The sequence below is a fragment of the Odontesthes bonariensis genome, chromosome 3 (assembly GCF_027942865.1).
Source record: "Odontesthes bonariensis isolate fOdoBon6 chromosome 3, fOdoBon6.hap1, whole genome shotgun sequence".
Classification (NCBI taxonomy): domain Eukaryota; kingdom Metazoa; phylum Chordata; class Actinopteri; order Atheriniformes; family Atherinopsidae; genus Odontesthes; species Odontesthes bonariensis.
In genome coordinates, this window is record NC_134508.1 from 11,196,006 (window position 1) to 11,214,891 (window position 18,886).

General features: G+C 40.2%; 2 protein-coding genes across 2 annotated transcripts; one reads left to right on the forward strand and one right to left on the reverse strand.

Moving 5' to 3' along the window:
• Positions 1 to 7,167: 7,167 nt before the first annotated feature.
• prok2 (prokineticin 2) lies at positions 7,168 to 9,559 on the forward strand. Its single transcript, XM_075462008.1, has 3 exons — positions 7,168 to 7,404; positions 8,921 to 9,046; positions 9,273 to 9,559. Exons 1-3 carry the CDS (start codon positions 7,168 to 7,170, stop codon positions 9,396 to 9,398), a joined length of 489 nt encoding a protein of 162 aa, XP_075318123.1. The 3' UTR covers positions 9,399 to 9,559.
• Positions 9,560 to 15,342: 5,783 nt separating this feature from the next.
• gpr27 (G protein-coupled receptor 27) lies at positions 15,343 to 18,279 on the reverse strand. Its single transcript, XM_075460258.1, has one exon. The coding sequence runs from the start codon at positions 17,668 to 17,670 to the stop codon at positions 16,555 to 16,557; it is 1,116 nt and encodes a 371-aa protein (XP_075316373.1). The 5' UTR covers positions 17,671 to 18,279; the 3' UTR covers positions 15,343 to 16,554.
• Positions 18,280 to 18,886: the final 607 nt, after the last annotated feature.

Sequence of the window (18,886 nt, forward strand, 5' to 3'; positions counted from 1 at the left end):
GAAAATCTTTTCCAGAGTATCATTAAAACTAACCAAACTGGCTCTGTCTATCCACATACGAAGACTTCTACATTCAGGCATAGGCATCAACCTGAAGATCTCATAATCTCCTTGGGCACAAAGAAGACCTTTGAAGAAATTTTTAAAAACTTTTTTTTTTAAGTAAGAAAGAGACTTTGTGAAACATTGTGAAAAAACAACTGATGTTGAAGTTTGAGCTCATAGAGATTATCCATCAGTGCTCTTTAAAATGCCCCCAAGTGGTATTGTGCTCTTGATACTGGGGAGCTGAGGCAGGCCGAGGTGAGAGACCTGGAGGGGAAACTTTCAGAAAATATGTGAGAGGATGTTTTGGAAAGCTCCAAAAGAATTTGTAACAGATCTGAGGCATTACAATTCCAAAAAGATAAAACAGAATGTATTTATCATTTGATCGGCTGTCCAAATTTAAACTCACCACATCTTTATTCAGCACACTTGGATATTGTTTATGGCCCTTGTGAGGATGGGCATGTAGCGGCTGGATATGCAAGGTAGGAGACTTGAGGCAGAGGTAGTGATGAACCAACCGGGTGTTTTATTCACCAACATTTACATCAGACAGACTTGGACATAGACACATACTGCGGACCAGGGGCACTGTGGTCCTAGCAGCATTACTAGCAATAGGAAAGCTCTCTCGAGTGTGGTACAACTGGAAGCCTTATATCCTACTCAGGCTCTACCAACAAAACCCCTAGGGGATTCCTGCTCCTCCCATTATACATCCCCATAAAACACACAAAAACCTTAAAATACATTTACCCTCTTATTATAAAAACAATCAATTATACTTCCTAGTATGTCTAAACCATAGTACTAAATCTAAAAAATACTTCCCATAACTGATTCTGGTGCACTCCCCCCTACACCAGTCAGCACATGGTATGACCCGGAACGTCAAATGCTGGAGACTATATTGTAGGGACTCTTTTTAGGGACTTTTTAGGCATTTTGTACAAGGAAAAACATATCCCTCTTGTAGAATTCTTGTAATAGCCCCACTACATCTGATCGGTACAGAATAATAATGGAGTACATCCCAATGGACATCTGATGTGCCTGAGTAATTGAGGTTCAAGCCAAGCTACTTACTTTACATCATTTCAACGTCTTTATTGGGTCTGACGCCAGATGATGTACAATGTCTTTATAGGTGCCCACTGAGCAACTGCTCCTGGTGTGTTTTTAGTTTTTCTTTATCCCATCATTGGAATATTTAAAAAAGAAAAAAAAAAATTGATTTCAACATAATTCTACAGGCCACAGGGTAAAATGTTAACATGTAAAATCGGTCATATATTGTTTACAGTTAACAAATGACCTAAAGTATGGATCTTTCACAGTACATTAATCAAACTATTGAGAATAATGCTTATGGAGAACTTCACAGTCTTCTTTTTCTTCTTTATGGATAAAAAATGTGTTTGATTTTCCATTTTGCTTCCTTTTGATAGTAAAGCCAAATCAATAGACCTATCCAAGCAACACTATTCACTCCATTCACCTACTGAAAAATATCAATCTTAAATAAAGAAATTGAAAGTGAAAATTATTGCACATCGGTCTTTATAAAGCAATCCGCACTCTGGTTCACATGTGTTATGTATACTGAAAAAGCCACAAGGCATGTGTGTAGAAATTCACACAAAAATTTGAAGGTATGCATGCATTTAAATGGATTCATCATCTGAGGCTTTCAGTTTCTGAAAGATCATTTCTAAATAGTCTGCTCTGTAATGTTTCATGTAGCAGAGTTTTTAAACTTTGCTCGCTAAAAAGTTTTAGGGAGCATTAGCCAGGTTTCCATTCAGTTGCAAAACAAATATGAAATTATTCAATTAATTATTCAACCTTTCCATTTGCCATTTCGAGGGAAAACTATGCAGTATGGTGTCGACAGATATTGGCAGTATAGGATGTATTGCTTGAGATGCACGTACGGTATAGCTAAATAAAAACAGGTTAAACAACCTAATGTTTGTAGAAACTGGTTGCTACTTGTAACTTCAATGTGAAAATTTACGTAGCTAACTTTAGGTAGCTAACTTAACAAGCAAAGCTAAAAACAGGCTATTGGTTGGGTCAACACATCTGATGAAGTAATGTTTAATAGTAACTTAAACTAGAAAGATTCCAAATTGGCCTTTTAAAATGAAAATTATAACAACAATAATACTATGATAAGAACAACAGACTAGTTAGATTACCTCAGATCCGTTAGCTTAATCTGATATTTCAGAAACTCAGAGGCCCATTTTTCTGTAGACATTAAAGGAATACTCAAATATAAATCTAAAAAGAGAGACAGTTGAATTTAGTTTTGTTATATTTGAAGTTGGATACTTTTGCTGGATTTCTTTTGTGTGTTATGCCACACTTTGTTATTCCAAGGTGACTTCTTCTTGATGAATTAAAATTTAATAGTAGATTCTTTTAGCTAATGATATCTTATAAATCGGTAATGCGTTTTCAAGAACTGGTGCAACAGAATTTATTTTCATTGCACAGTAAAGTTTGGCCCATACTATTTATATATATTAAAAGATTCATTGTTTGAGGCTTCCTAAGCTGTTGCTAGCTATCTTTTGCTCAAAATTGATCTTAACTGAAAGTATGCATCTCTCTATTCAATCATAGAGACTAATCTCTCTCAGAGCCATTTGCTCTCCACCACCTACTTGACTCTTCTGGAGTCACAGTTAATAAACATGGTAGATGGCATAGAAATAGAATATTTACGAGCCACTCACCAATTACAGTAACATGAGAGGAAATGAGATTAACACTGTCACATAAGTGTGAATAATGAATGGAAGCTTGTAATGTGTCAAACTCAAATATGATGATGTTGGGGGGCAAATACATCCAACAGATGCCCCTTGTATTTTATGTGCACACATTTGTGACGTATTCAAGCAGCCAAGATTTCAGGCAAATGTTATTAAACTCTGGCTCCAGTAGAATTATTTGGTTTAGCAGCAAAATTCTGTCGATATGAATTTAATCACCTTGAAAGAGCGGTTCAGAATAATTTTCCCAGAGAATCAGCTGCTGTGGATGAGTCCTTCAGTTTTTGTACATCCAGTCCTGTTATTTTGACAACCAAGGACAACATTTATATTCTGCCAGTATACCACTGAGGGAAAAACGGACGAGTGTGGAGCAAGGCAAAGCACAATGAACAGAGGTGCTTTGATAGAGTGCTAATTTTCCAGTAGACTGTGAAATTACAACCTGAATACAACAAATCCATAATCTTCCATTCCTATCATTTTTCATGAGTGAAGGGGTTTTCTCCACTATCTGTTGTACTTTACTGTAAAGATCTGGATTAAAAAGAAAATGAGAGAAAGACCACATGCTCAATCATACTCTTTTTTAATCTCCTTTGTGGGAGTGTTCCGGGTGTTTGGCATTACCCACATTCAGATACCCTATGAAACCCTCTGAATGGTCATGTAATACAGAAAAAACACCATCAGATTATGTTATTATCAAGAGATGGTAGCATGTTGTGTTACACAAACTAGGGGACAAGGACAGTTGGAGAGCATGGTGCAGTGATGTTGTGTCATCCAAGGAGTTGATCCTCTAATGACATGTTCTGGCAAAAATAATCTAAAATTTTCTAAAAACTGCTATAATTTCCTGGCTTGTGTCCTTCACACACGTTTAAAGATGTGGGACAAATGAGGCTGGAGGCAGTAAAGAAGGACTGAGCCAGATGATGAGAAATTTACACCAGCTTTAGCTGCATTGCAGCCTGAGAAATCCAACATGTCTGCACATTTCCAGTGGTAAACCACATTGTTTATCCATCTGCACTCATTCCAATATCTCTTTCTTCTTTGGAACACAACCGTTACTGTCAAAGATGCTGCCAAACAGATAGTGGGACTCCCGCCTGTGAGTGGGAGTCAGTTATTCTCACACATTGAGCAGAAGAAGTAAAGCCTACCTGGACTGTCTTTATTTAGTCTTTCCCATTGCTTAAATAAACCAAACCACTCGTTTTTTTTTTTTTACTCAGTAACATCTTGGCCTGATGTACAAAATAATCAACTTTGCCTCATACGATGAATTTACAGTGAAGTTCACAAGGATGTGGGACTAAGAAAACCTGTTCAGTTTCTGTGTATTAATTACACATCAGTGACAATTCAGCAGAATGTTGAATAAGTAGGGAGGATTACACGAGCATGTCATATCATCCAACCTTTGCAGTCAATCTGTGTAATTCAGCACATTCAGAGTAAAGTGGAAGTGAAAGTTTAACAAAATTTCACAAAAATCCACAGGTTAGCACTTTACTAAGTAACTTTGGGGACATGTAAATTTCTGATTTACTTGATAAATAACAAAGTATGTCAATAACAGGATCTAACCAGCAGCTCATCTTTTAGGACTGTGTGGTTGGACCTAAGATTGGCAGACGAGCTAATAAAGTTTGATGGTAGTGATGTCATATAAAAAAATATATATATATATATATTGATGCTTGACACAGCTGTACTCTCAGACACAAAAGAAAGTTGTTCTCTCAACTTTACTGTTATAGAATTGACTACAACGAGGCAGCTACAGACACAGAAATGTACTTATCTGAGACTCTGTGTAACATCCATCATTTACAACCATGTGATTTACTTTAACTATGCTCCACTGTCAAATCTGAGCCTGTTTTATCATGCAGTCTAAATAAACATGTCTCGCATGATGTGCATTGTTCAGTGCAATAGTTACAGTGAAACACCTTTATTAATTTATCAAATACGACTGCATGCTGGACTTTTGTCTTCCTGTGTGTGTGTCACATCTGGTTGTGGTCGAGGCGTGCAGGACCCGGATGAAGATACTTCACAGAAAACACTTGATTTATTCCAAAATACAACAAAAAGCACAGCTGAGCCAGAATACAAAACCTAAACTATGAAAAAACTTGGTAAAACAAAACCTCACTGTAAAGAATGTCCCTGTAAAATAAGCAGGAACGCCAGTATTTTACTGTTATTTTACAGTGCAACTACTGTTATTTATTTTAACAGTATATTACCGTAGAATAATGGTAGGTGTTGTAGTTATTTTACAGTGCAAGTACTGTTATTTGTCAAACAGTTTAATACTGTTTTTTTGGATTACAGTACATGACGGTAGGATAACTGTGTTTTTGTAATTTTACAGCGCATCTACCGTAATTTATTTAGCAGTATAATAACGTATTTTGGATTTGGACATCAATTCATTACAAATAACGTTTTATGCTGTTAAATTACAATTATCTACCGGTATTGTTAAATGACTGATTTAACTGTTAATTTACAAGTGAGAATATTCAACAGTATTTTACAATTATTGTAAAATACGGTCGCATACTGTTGTAAATCCACCGTAAATAAACAGCAATTCGTTACAGCGTAGGATTGTGAAAACATGGCCAAACCTTACTTGACATGACTGCTGTTGTTAAGGAGGGTTTAGGTATCAGGTGGTTAGGTGGGTGGACTGTATAGGTGTTGGTTGAATGGTATGGTGTCTTCCTGGTGCGTCGGTAAGAACGCCACTGAGTCCAGAATCAGTTTAAAGAGTTTTAGTGAACTTGAAGGCAGCACAGTAATACACAAGGGTCAATGGGGAAATCAGGTGATACTCTTCTTATTATTATTATTATTGGTTTACAAGACTATGTGGGTATTTCTGGTGTGTGTGTGTGGCAGATCTTCAATGACGCACACAAGGTAAAATAAATGAGTTTAAAAGGCAAATAAAGTGTCTCTTCATGGCGAAACATCAAGCCAAATGTCCGTGGCACACAGACTGGAGGCAGCTCTCTCTACCTGAACTGCTCCTCACTGAAGACGAGTGAACACTGAACTTCCCGCGAAGCGTGATGACGTAAGCGCAAGCTCACAATCTTCAGCGCAGCATATGGCCTTTTTAACAGCTCTAACTTCAGTGATGGTGAGAATCTGGCAATGTGCATGAGAAAACCTGGAAGCTAAATACTAAAGAGGGTGATTGGTGAGTGAGTGCAGCTGATGGCAGGGCAAGAGAAACTAAGGAAAACATGACAAAAACTAAAGACTAACCAGGAACTTAAAACAAAACTAACAGACATGACAGTGTGACTCAGTTGTCAGTGTTAGTCTGCCAAGCTGAGATTAAGACAGATTTAGCTCACAAACTGTTGACTGGTCATGTCACTCAGCTACATTTGAAGTGCCAGTGCTCTGAAACTCGTGACTTCAGGCGATTTTTACACGTCGCTTCATTTCCCACAATAAACTGAGCTCTCATGTCCAAAAATACGACAGTGCACGTTGAGCGGTTTCAAAAAATATTGAGGAGATACAATCTAAAAAGGAATCAGATGCTATGATGGAGGGCAACAACAGACCAGTTTTATTTATATTTGAGCTTTTAATCATTTGTCAGTATAAAATGCTATAAATAATAATAATAATGCTATACAATTGTGTAAGCTTGACATCACTAACTTTCAGAACAAACATGTCTTTCATGTGGTTTGTCTGGGAAAGGGATTGGTGAAGCTAAAAATGTTCATTTAAAATAAAATAATAAGTGTGGACCTGGAAATATTTGCAAATATCATTAAAATCAGGACACAAGTGACAACAGAAGCTTTGTTTACACTTTTTTTAATATGACTGCACCAAATAAATCAGATATTTATTAAAATACACAAATGATAGGTGAGGATACAACAGGGTAGGATGGAATAGAAATCATAGTTTGAAATGATAAATCAGAACCACAACATATTTATTTTCAACAGTACACCAACTGCAGAAATCCATGTCCTTCCAGCTGCTTTCATTGTTACCACCACTGCGTGTATGTTTGAAAAGATATTTTAAAACGGTGGCCTTGCAGCTTGAAAAGGTGAAGTGGAAAAGGAAGCTGCATGGCTTAAGACACAAGATTACACTACATATGTTTGCATGGACCAATGTCTTTAGCTTAATGGACCAGCTTTAAACTCTTTACATGCATTGTCAATGGTTTGAAGAGTCAAGAGTCATTGTCGTGTCAAAGTTTACCTTGTTCCTTTCTTTTCTGCGGATCCTGCATTGAAATGCTGGTGTGAGTGAGTCACAGGGTTTCTGAATGGCGGGCTGGGTGTATAAAACCTCCAGCCACCCTCAACACGAGAGTTTGGAGGCCACTTTGCTCTGCTGTCTGTCACAGATGCACATGCAGCGAAGTCTGTCAGTCTCAGCATCCTTACTCTTCATCCTGGAGGGCACAGGAACACAAAGACAGCTCTTCATCATGAAGTCTTTCTTCCCTCTGCTCTTCTCCCTGTTACTGGTGTCCCACGGATCTTCAGCCGTCATCACTGGGGTAAGTGCAAGCAAAAGAGGTAGATCCTTATGTCTGGTGTGCACCGCTTAATATCAGCCTTGACATTAATGACAAATATTTCACATGTGAGCTGGGATTTGTTTTAACAGTTTACACTTTATATCCTTGAAGAAGCAGGGGAAAAAAAAAGATGAGATGTTTCCGACTGTTATCATTGAATATGTGCTTCAGCTAAAATTTCAGATGTGCTGCTCTCTAGATTAAAATATAAGCCCAAAACAATAACATGAAAGATTTAATGTAAGATACAAAATGAAATGAAAAGAAAAAAAAACAGAATAAATCAAAATAAAGTGAAAAAAAAATCAAACAAGGCATTTCAGAGACAGAGACCCGGCATTTTTACAGCTCTAAAAGCGAAGTAAGATACTATAAGATAATAATTTTATACAAAAAAATAAATCACGTTACGTCAACCAATGAACCTGCAAATGTATTTTTTCAAAAGATTTTCAATCTAAATCCCATTTTGTATGACACAATAAGCATGAAATGCATCCCTAATCTGAGGTGACAGAGCGGTCGTGTCTGTCGCAGCAGTCCTCTCGCACCGTGCTGCTGATGGGAATTGCGAGAGGAGCGTGCGGTCATAAAACAAAGAATGGTTTTCATCTGCGTCTGTCACTTGGAATCACCGCTGCTCCTCTTCATTGTGTTCCCATCATCTCATCTGAAGTGAGAGCTGTCACTCAGCTTCTCATCCCAACACTCAAACTTGAATTGTTCTGTTCAGGTATAGCTGAGGGAGCATGATATGCTGCCTTTTTCTGTTCATATACAGTTCACCACATAGTGGTTTTTCATCTTGATTCAATTCAATTCAATTCATTTTTATTTATATAGCACCAAATACAACAAATGTCATCTCAAGGCACTTAAATAATAAAGTCAAATTCAAGCCAATTGGAATTCAATTCATTGTAATCATAATTATTTACAAAATAATCCAATTCATTCATATAGAGCCAATTCAAAAACAATTTCCTAGCTAAGGAAACCAACAGATTGCACTGAAACTTGTCTTCAGTCCAATCTCCCGTCCTGAGCGTGCCTGAGGCGACTGTGGAAAGGAACGACTCCCTTTTAACAGGAAGAGACCTCTGGCAGAACCAGACTCAGGAAGAGTGGCCATCCGCCTCCAACAGCTGGGGTTTGAGAAGACAGAAAAGATGGGGGGGGGGGGGGGGGGGGGGGGGGACCACTGTAACACCATTCAAAGGATACCTGTTGGAACAGGGAAACACGAGTTAATGACCACAATAATGTCACATCTACATAATATCATTTGAGAAATCTATGTGACGACTAAAAAAAAAGAGGGTTTTCTCCATTTAAACTACACTACTGTTAATATAATGTATGAAAGAGTCCAGTTTGAACGATATGAACTGGTAAATGCCAATAAAACCTTACTGGAAATTGTTGTTATAATTATATGCTGGTCGGTTCACACCTGCTTGGTTTGTGTGTTAACGGTGTGAAACTGTGTGTGTAGGCCTGTGAGAGGGACTCTCAATGTGGAGGAGGGATGTGCTGTGCAGTGAGTTTGTGGATCCGCAGCCTGCGTATGTGCACGCCGATGGGACGGGAAGGAGACAACTGTCATCCTCTGAGCCACAAGGTGAGGACCTCTGCAGCAGTCTGAACTCTCTGCTCTGTCACATGGATGTGTCTCCACTCCGTGATGTTATGGCGGTCATGATGCAGGTTTGGAGGTATTACAAAGATGTGGCATCAGCCTTTTAATGATGCTTTCGACTTGAAATCATAAGTAGAGGACCTACACCTTACCATTTGATTTCATGCTTTTCATGCTGCATTTATAATGTCTTTATCCTTAATTTTAGGTCCCTTTCTTTGGGAAAAGACTGCACCATACCTGCCCCTGCCTGCCCAACCTGTCGTGCATTTCTGTAGAGGAGGGAAAATCCAAATGCCTCTCACCCTACAAGTATCCAGACTTTTTCCTCTGAGGACCAACACTTTCAATCACACGATTTGCTACCTGCACCGTAACTTTTCCGCCTGTATAAACTTGATTCCACTTTATTTTTATTATTTGGAATAGAGATATATTTCATAATGCATCATCATGTTGGTTCTGCTTCAATTAAACTATATATTTAAAGGAAAATCCATTTGTTGGTCTTTGTCCTCTTTGCCACTTGATTTTCTTTCTGTTCTGTATTTACTTTGTTTGTAAATGTAAACCAAAGAGCATAAAACACAATTATCTATGCAGCTTCACAACAAACTGATGTGATTTTATTCAGTCAAAACAGACATGGAAACGACCTATTATCATAGTTCTGTTTTATAACTGATTTTATTGTTCACAGTAACACTGCCATCCACAGAAACATGAGCAGAAACACGTTATTGCTCTGGTTATGATGAGACCTGCTGATGGACTGATTCACAATGAATTACAGTTTATGTGGCCAGCCACAACTAATGTTCAAATCTGGACTCATACCACAACATAAGCAAAGGAAAACTGTGCAAACATTTCAAATTGGTGTTAGTTGATCTAGAATGGACTGGTCTCGAAAGCAGCTGGGCTTTATTACACTGGAAAATGCTTAGATTGCTTTGAAATTAGTAGCCTGTTATTCAGAGCTTTTCTTCAAGGCACAAGATCAACTTTCATGAGCAAAGCATTAGCTCAATCAGTCTAACGTTACAGTAACAAATACCGGCCTTGTATGGTGATAGATGTGAGATCATAGACCCTTTGATAGTGTCTGAAAATTCGACAAAATAAAAACCACACAAACCACTAGAATCGTACCAACTCCCCAGTAATTTAAGACATCAGTGGAGCTGCTTTACACAAAATTAGTAGTTCATTCATATTTCTGAGAAAATGTGATTTTTAAGCATGAATTGCAAACTCGAGTCTCTTATATGTAAAAATCACTGCTTTTCTTTGACGTTCTGAAGTTTTCTTCTTGACTGTTTGGGTTTAGACTGTTGCTCAGACAAAACGAGCAACAGTGTGATGTGTCTGAGGCTTGTGTGAGAGTGTGATGGACATTTAATCACTGAAATTAATGAGCTGTTTAAGAATGCAGACAATCAGTAGGAGTGAACAGCTCCAGGTTATGTAAGCTGCTTGTCATGTTACCAACAAGTCGTCCATCTCTCGAAATTAACATCACTTGGTCAGGGTTAGAAATAAAAACTGCTTGGATATGGAGGGAAATGTTTACAACCATTTTTTAACTTTTCACAGACAGTTGCTCTCACACAAAGTTGGTAAACGTCAAAATCAGAAAGCAATGATGGACATTAAAATCTTCATTTACATAAGCAGTAGATCAAATGTTTAAACAAATGTTTATATATGTCAGTAGTATGTTTAAAAATAGTTTGGACTGTCTTGCATCATCTTTTCTTGTTTCAGTTTGGGAACTGAGGAGACCAATTGTTACAGTTCTTTTTTTTTTCATATCATGCCGTATGATTTCAGCAGGTTGTCTGGACAGCAGGCATGCCAGTCATGCACCTGGACTATTTATTATTGAGCCATGCTGTTGTAGTACATGCATAACATGATTTAGTACTGTCTTCCTGAAATAAGCAAGGCCTTCCCTGAAAATGATGTAATTTCATTTAAGTGGCAGCATGTGTTGCTGCTAAACCTGGAATTGTTTAGCAGCTTCCAACAGGTGCAATTTATCCATGCCATTTGTACTAATACATCGTTGCCATAATAAATGCTGTGCACTGGAAGGGATGGCAGTGGCTCTGGATCTTGCTTATACAGGTTTTTGGTCTGCATGGTAAAGTTTTAACTTGCTTTTGAGCTTGCAACAATGAATCTGTTTTCACTGACTCAGCCGATGCAATGATTTTAGTGAACTCTTCCCCATCCTTAGACTTTTAATTTTCCGAAACGTGCAGCTGACTTTGATTTAAGAAGAAGTATGTATTTTAAAAAGAAAAAAAATCACCCATCCATTCTTCTTCACTCAGGGTGGCAGGGGGTCTGGAGCATATCCCAGAAGCAGGATGCGCCCTGGACAGGTCGCCAGTCCATCACAGGACCACATAGAGACAAACAGCATGCACACTCACATTCAGTCCTAGGGTCACCAATTAATCTGACATGCATGTTTTTGGGTGGTGGGAGGAAGCCGGAATACCTGGAGAGAACCCACGCATGCAAACTCCACGCAGAAAGGCCCCAGCTGGGATTCCATTCAGGAACCCTGTTGCTGAACGCCACACCACCATGCAACCCGTTAGAAATGATTCAGATTTAAAATGCCTTAGAACTTTTTTCAGGTAAATGCTGTAAATTATTTGCAAGTCACTGCATTCCTGAATCATATTTTCATCTTTTTTTTTTTTTTTTTTAACCCTATGGTATTAGTGGAGTGCAATGTTAAAATTGTGTTGTTTTTTTTTTAAAAGTTATTTTACCTAAACGCAAAGTTAAAAACTAATTAATTGGATGCTCAAACTGCACCAACCCTATCAGAAGATAGCATCTTTCACAGTCAACATTTCCATTTTTTTTTAAATTTGTGCAGTTTTTCAACAACAATGTGGAGGTAAGCAGCTTTGCTTAGATGTTAGAAAGACTTGAAAAGGTCAATAAATGAGTCAGCTGGTGAATCTCAGGGAAAAGAGAAACATTTCTCCAGCATCACAATGGAGCGTGCTCGCCCTGGAGTTTGCACATCTTACCAAAATAGTCCCATGCATCCATCACATGAGAGATTGTGCAGGTGAGGGTATTCTTGCAGCTGAGAAATGATGAAGATAACACGAGGGGACTTTTTCATGCCAACAGCAAAGCACAGCCAGCTGTCTTCAGCAAGCATGCACGTGGCAATTGTGATGGCTATACGGAAAGGACTGCAGCTCAGAAACACCCCACTAAGCACAGTGACACTTCAAAGTAATTCTATTGTCTTTAAAAAGCTGTAGTTTGGTATTATTAATGCCTGTCTCAATTAATGCCACAACATTCCCTGAATCCATAGCTTGCCAGTGGTTTTATTAGCAAGGAAGCAGCTTGGCTTTAGAATGAGAGGCAGGTGCCGCACAGATTCACATGTGATGAGAAAAAGTCTCATTAACTGCTGAAGAAGGATTCTGCTGAGAACTGTAAATGTGAGGCATTTGGAGGTTATGCTCCCATCCTGATTGTCATGCCCCGCACACCTCTGCTGCCTCCTTGTCAGCAGCTTCTCTCTCTGCCTGTTTGTATGTACAGTAATTAACTGTGTGGAGGCAGGTGTGTGGAGCCCAGGCCCACCGGAGCGCACTGCATTACAATCCACTCTGCTTCATCGCTTCACTGCCAAAACATAGACTCTTCGACAGGTAGGGGTTTCTTAACATTGTTCGTTCGGTTGTTGTTTTTTTTTCTGTTGTCAATTTTAATGAACAAACTTCCTTTTTCCTGTGTGTGTCTGCAGTTTCTCTGGTCATCTCTCTCCAGATCTCTCTAAACCTGGTAACTAACTACTTTTCCCCTTTTCCCTATGGCCCAGCCTTGGCCCAAGCCTCAGGCTCAATTGTTTTGACAGTTTCCAATAAACTGCCTCTCAGCCAGCCACTCTGCCTCCAGACTTCGTGTCTGCTAGAAAATACATTTTTTTTAATGAGAAACTTAAATATTCAGATTTTTTTTCTGTCACCTGAAAGTTAAATTATACGTTCAATTTCATTCAGCCCATTTGCCCTAGAGACGGCTTATTACAAAAGGAAGCATGTTGATCTTGTTTATCCCGTCCTGGTAAATCCTCTTGTGGAGACTTTGCTCCACAGCTAGTCAGATCCCAGCTCACTATCCAGACTGCTGTCAGCCAACCTGACAGTTATTCACTTGTACTGTAAATCCCCGGGCACTTTCTCCACATGCTAGCTCAGTACCTTCCAGTTCAAGCTTATTGTCTTGAACTGCGGGAGTTACCTTTCTGGGGGACATGGTAGACCAAAAAAGTCTCTGAGAGAAGAAACCCTGGCTCAAGCTAAAGCTCTGAAAGTATCTAAGTAGCAGCCATGATAAAATCCTTAGGAACGGAGCTCAATGTTTCCTATAAGATCTCCTTTAGCATTAGAAACACTGTACCATCCTTCAAAGAACGAAATCTTCCATCCATCCATGTTCTATACCCGCTTAATGGACAAAATTGGACTAATTTGGAATTGAATTATTTGAATTATGATTAAATGAATTGAACCCTACTTGGCTTGAATTGGACTGTATAAATGAAGTGTCTTGAGATGAAAACTGTTGTGATTTGGCACTATGTAAATAAACTGAATTAAAAATAGAATTAATCCAACTCAAGGTTGTTGGGGGTCTGGAGTGTATTCCAGCTGTCATTAGGCGAGAGTACATCCTGGACAGGTTGGCAGTCCATCACAGGGCAACTACGATCCTTGATAATAAGATAACATTCTATATTATCTCTCATATATGTATATATATATTTATATATACATATATGAGAGAAAATCTTTGTCTAACAATGTGGTAAGTATCTAAAGCACTTTTTGTGGATTAGTTGTTGAACATATCTAGTTTCAGTGCTGCAGATCCACATCATGGCTGTGTGTAAGTCTGGTCGAATTCGAATTGACCATGGTTTTGTTTTCCTAAGTTTTTAAGACCTTTTTTTTTCATTTTCCTTAATTCCATTAGATTATTCATTGAGGTCAAAGAAAAGAGTTTAGAAAAAGATAATAGGTCTTTTTTGTTTTTAATTTGAAGAACAGAGTTTGGCCCAATCCGGGGGTTGAGCCAAAGCCCCTTTGACCCACCCACACAACCAGTAGTGTAGTCCTTCAAAGAGTCCTACGAGTAAATTAACCATAACCATACATCTATAGTTTCATGCAAGAAAAACAATAGAGACATCAGTTTCTGTGCCACACTAATATAAGAGATAGAATGCTCTGGCTCACTGGCCCAATCCAACCCAATATTGTCTAAGGACTTGTCACTTATCAACATAGCCATCAGATGTGGTTGATTATTAGGCATTAAAAATACATGGTTTGGATATAAGAGATATATAGGAGTATAGAGGAGTATAGAGAATATAGAGGAATATAAATACCTTGGTGTTCATGTGGACAACAGACTGGACTGGAAACGCAACAGTGAAGCAATCTACAAGAAAGGACAGAGCAGACTGTACTTCTTGAGGAAGCTAAGGTCCTTCAAGGTTTGCAACAAGATGTTGCAGATCTTCTACAAGTCTGTTGTTGAGAGCGTCATTTCCTCTTGCGTCATCAGTTGGGGCAGCAGCATCAGAACCAGGGACCTAAAAAGACTCAACAACCTGATAAGGAAGGCTGGTTCTGTTCTGGGGACGACTGTGGAACCTCTGGAGACAATAATGCAAAGAAGGATTTTGCATAAAATCAAGAAAATTATGGACAACCCTGAACATCCTCTCCATGAGACTGTTATCGGAAAACAGAGTCTCTTCAGTCAAAGGCTTCTTCAGTTTGGATGCAAAACGGACCGCTACAGGAAATCTTTCCTGCCCACAGCCATCAGCATCTATAATAACTCCTTGATTTAATTGAGCTACATCAACATTTAATTTCCCTCTGGGATAAATAAAGTATTTTTGAATTTGAATTTGAATTGAATTGAATAAGAAGCACGCCATTAGGCTTAAATATGATCAATACATGGTCACAGGTGGACATCTCTATACAAGAATACCGCCCTTACAGGCAAACTAAAACATCACCATCTTACAATGCCAGTAACACTATTAGTTTTTGACACATGGACAAAGATGTCTTCACATGAGACTCAGCCGCATGTAGCCTACTCAACAGGAAGTTAACGACCTGAGAGTGGATTCAGAAGCAGAAGCAGTCAAAGTAATTACATGTTGTTGAAAACAGATGCCAGAACCCAAACGACTTATCCTCCATTTCTTATTTATTTGCTAATAAATACAAACAATGCAAGAATCCTTTCAAAGCACCGAGTTGTTCACATTTTCAGAGTCCAAGACACTGTCCACATCCACAGAGGGAGGACGCTGATCAACACTGGTGATGAATCAACCCTGCTCCACACAACTGATGAAGAAGAAGAATTGGCAAATTATTTTAAAAGTGAGTTATAACACTTTGTTCCACACAAAGAATGCTTATAGATGATATACAACATATCTAATCACTCGATCATTTTTTCTTAAAAAGTAAAAAGAGAGTGTGAGGGAGCTTTACAGTATTTACATCATTCACTGACATACCTTCATCAAAAATATACTGAGATCTGTGTCTTATTTGTGGTATCCAATCAATTTGTGACCGAGCATGTTGGAGACGCCAGAGTTGGCGGATACAATAGTGCCGCAGTGTATCTTTCCCATCTTACCACAGGCAAACAACCTCAACTTGGATAGGATTTCAAAATGCACAGAACAAATAGCCAAAATGCCCTTCATATCATGTATTGTCATGGACAAAAACAAACGTTTATGTGTAATGTTTTAATATTACATGTTTGTCGCATGTGTGAGGCTATTTGGAATGATTATTATCTAAATTTAAAAGTCAGTCATGAAACACTTTGTTCTTATTATCCCACTTTTATACCTTTATTTGATATGCCTATGGAAGTTTTTCTATGTCATCAGAGTTTGAATATGAATTTCTAATATTGAATTTTTACAGCATCAAAATCAGACTTTGAATTTAAAAAACCAACAGTGGAAAAAATGAATCCAGTGGAAACAAATTCAACTTAAAAAAATTTCAGTGGAAAAACAACCAGACTCAACATCTTCCACTGAATTTTTTTTAAGTTGATTTTTTTTTTTTTTAGAAATTGATTTTTTTTTACACTGTTAATTTTTTTTAATTCAAAGTTCATTTTGATGCTGTAAAAATTCAATATTAGAAATTCATATTCAAACTCTGATGGCACAGAAAAACTTCCATTTATGCCTAGCTAACTTGAATCACTCTGACTCTGTGGAGTCTTAGCAAAGTTTTGTTAGATCAATATAAACTGGGCTTGCCACCTCCCTTCGCTACAGATCATCCTTTGTCTGCACGTTTGGGGGAGCATTCAGTGTACATTCTGAAAGGACATAAAAATGTGTCTTTGGCAGTATTTGGGGGGGCCAGCGGGGTTCATATGACACAGTATGGCTCCATGGGTGTCTGTGTTCCCAGGCAGCAGGGTAAACTGGCTCTGAGTCTCATCCGGAGCTCTTTGTTGAACAGAAAGCTGATGATAGGGTTCGCTCCTGCCTGGGCGAAGCTCATCCACACCGCGGCGGTCAGGTAGAGCTGCGGAACAGGGGCCCCGCGCACAAATATCCTCAGGTAGCAGGCGCTTATATAAGGGGCCCACAGAATGAAGAAAGTCAGTGTGATCATGTAGAACATCTTCCCGATGCGTTTTTCCATCTTGAACTCGTCCAGCACCAGCAGCCTCCTGTTGCCGGGGTGCGAGGCTTGCCTGATGCCCACCAGCGTCGGCGGGGTGGGTCCTCGGCCGAAGCCGGCGATCCAGTTGGCGGCGGCCTGCCCTGTAGCTCCGGGGCCGTGGAAGGTCCAGTTCTGACTGATGGCCGGAACCAGCTGAGCCGGCTTCATCTTGCGGTGGTCGTAAACGAAGCACAGCATTTTGATGTAAACCACATGCGTCGTTCCCACGATGACGACCAGCATCAGCATGAAACCCAGCGTGTCGTTCGCCTTCACGTAGCGGTGCTCGAAGATGCACTGCTCCTCCCCGCGGATGAACTTGTAGGTGCCCACGTCGAAGACCGGAGGGAAAGCCATGGCCACGGAGAGGGTCCACACCATGCAGATCACCGCGACGCACGTGCACAGGTTCATCCGCTTGGAGTAGAAGCGGTGATGGGCGATCGCCATGTACCGGGTGACGCTGACGCAGAAGAGCAGGAAGGCGACGTGGAAGCAGAAGAGCACCGACATGAAGGCGACTATCTTGCAGCTGAGAGCGGTGTACGGCCAGGAGGAGCCGCCGCTGATGGACGCCATCACGAAGGGGAAGCAGACGGCCGAGCGCACCACGTCCGCCAGGCACAGGTCCAGAAGGAAGAAGTAGGGAGCCTTGTGCAGCGAGCTGTCCTTCAGCAGCAGCAGCGACAGCGACGCGTTGCCCAGCAGGCTCATGCCCATGATCAGCCCCAGGGAGGCCAGTTTGACCGCAGAGGCCGTGGACGCGTAGTTCTGTAAGGACGCGCTGGTCTCCCCAAACTCACTGGTATTTGCCATCTATGCAGCCGAGGGCGCGTGTATTCCCTCATCAAATCATCGACGAGCGCTGTTGTCCTGCCAGGGCTGAATGAATGAGACAACCAACACGGCCCTAAGAGGGGTGGTAAAATAAAAGCTGCTCACGAATAGATCCCATCTCGGTGTGCTTTAATCCCCAAGAAAAAACAAACCCAAATATTTTCCTCTTCTTCTTATCCCTCATCTCACAAGTGTCCTCTGCAAAAAGCACCGTTTTCTGTTCTCCCCTTCTCTGCTGAAAGGAGGCGGCGAGCTTTGGGATTAGACACCATTTCGGGAGGCGTCCGCGCGGCGGGCGACGAGCGGCTCAGAAAACACATCTCAGTGTCCACCGACGGCGGAGGTATCCCGTTCGTCACGGAGAATGGGCAAAAAAGCGGACAGACTCGTTAGAAAAACGGCTGGGGAAATGGTCGGGCCTGCGCGGCTCGCAGCGGCGAACATGTCCGTCGAAACCGAGCGGAGGTCGGATGCTCTGAGCGGTGGGAGCGTCGGCTCGGGTCTATCGGTGCATCTCGCTCGTATGCGTAACCTATGCGACGCACGTCCGCTTGGATGTGGCGAGCAGGCCTGGGATCAGTCAGGAGTCTGTCTCCACGCGCTGATGGCAGATGTTGGCAGGCTGACAGATCACCTTAGGGAACAGTGCGCGCTGTCTGATGCGCAGGTTGTGGGGATACAGTTGAAATAAGCAGCCCATATTGTCTTTTTGTTTAATAAAAAATATATATAATTATTTAGTCTTCATGAAATAGATCAGAAATAGAAGAATGTGACCCTAATATGTACACAGACAATGACGATAAGCTGCTTTGTGAGCGCCTCTATGATCCATTCAGTTAATTTATCGTGGCATTTCAAACTTGTTTATTCTTTACGCCAAAAAAAAAAAAAAAAAAAAAAAAAAAACACTTCAGTTCGTATGTCTACGGTTACATAAAGCACGCGGCTGATCTGGTTGGTCTATGTTTTAAGCCTGAAAATAAACAAAGTGCACACATGACTCAGTGGATTATTATATGAGAGCAGGTTTTGTGCACATTGAGGCTGTGGAGCCTATGCCTCACCGGATAATACCCCGGCTTTCTTTTCAAGGCTAAAACAATTACGCACTCGTGTCAATCAATATAACAGCACTGATCCATGTTTGTGCCCGCAGATCATCTCTTACGAGGCAGCAGGGTTTCAGTGGCTG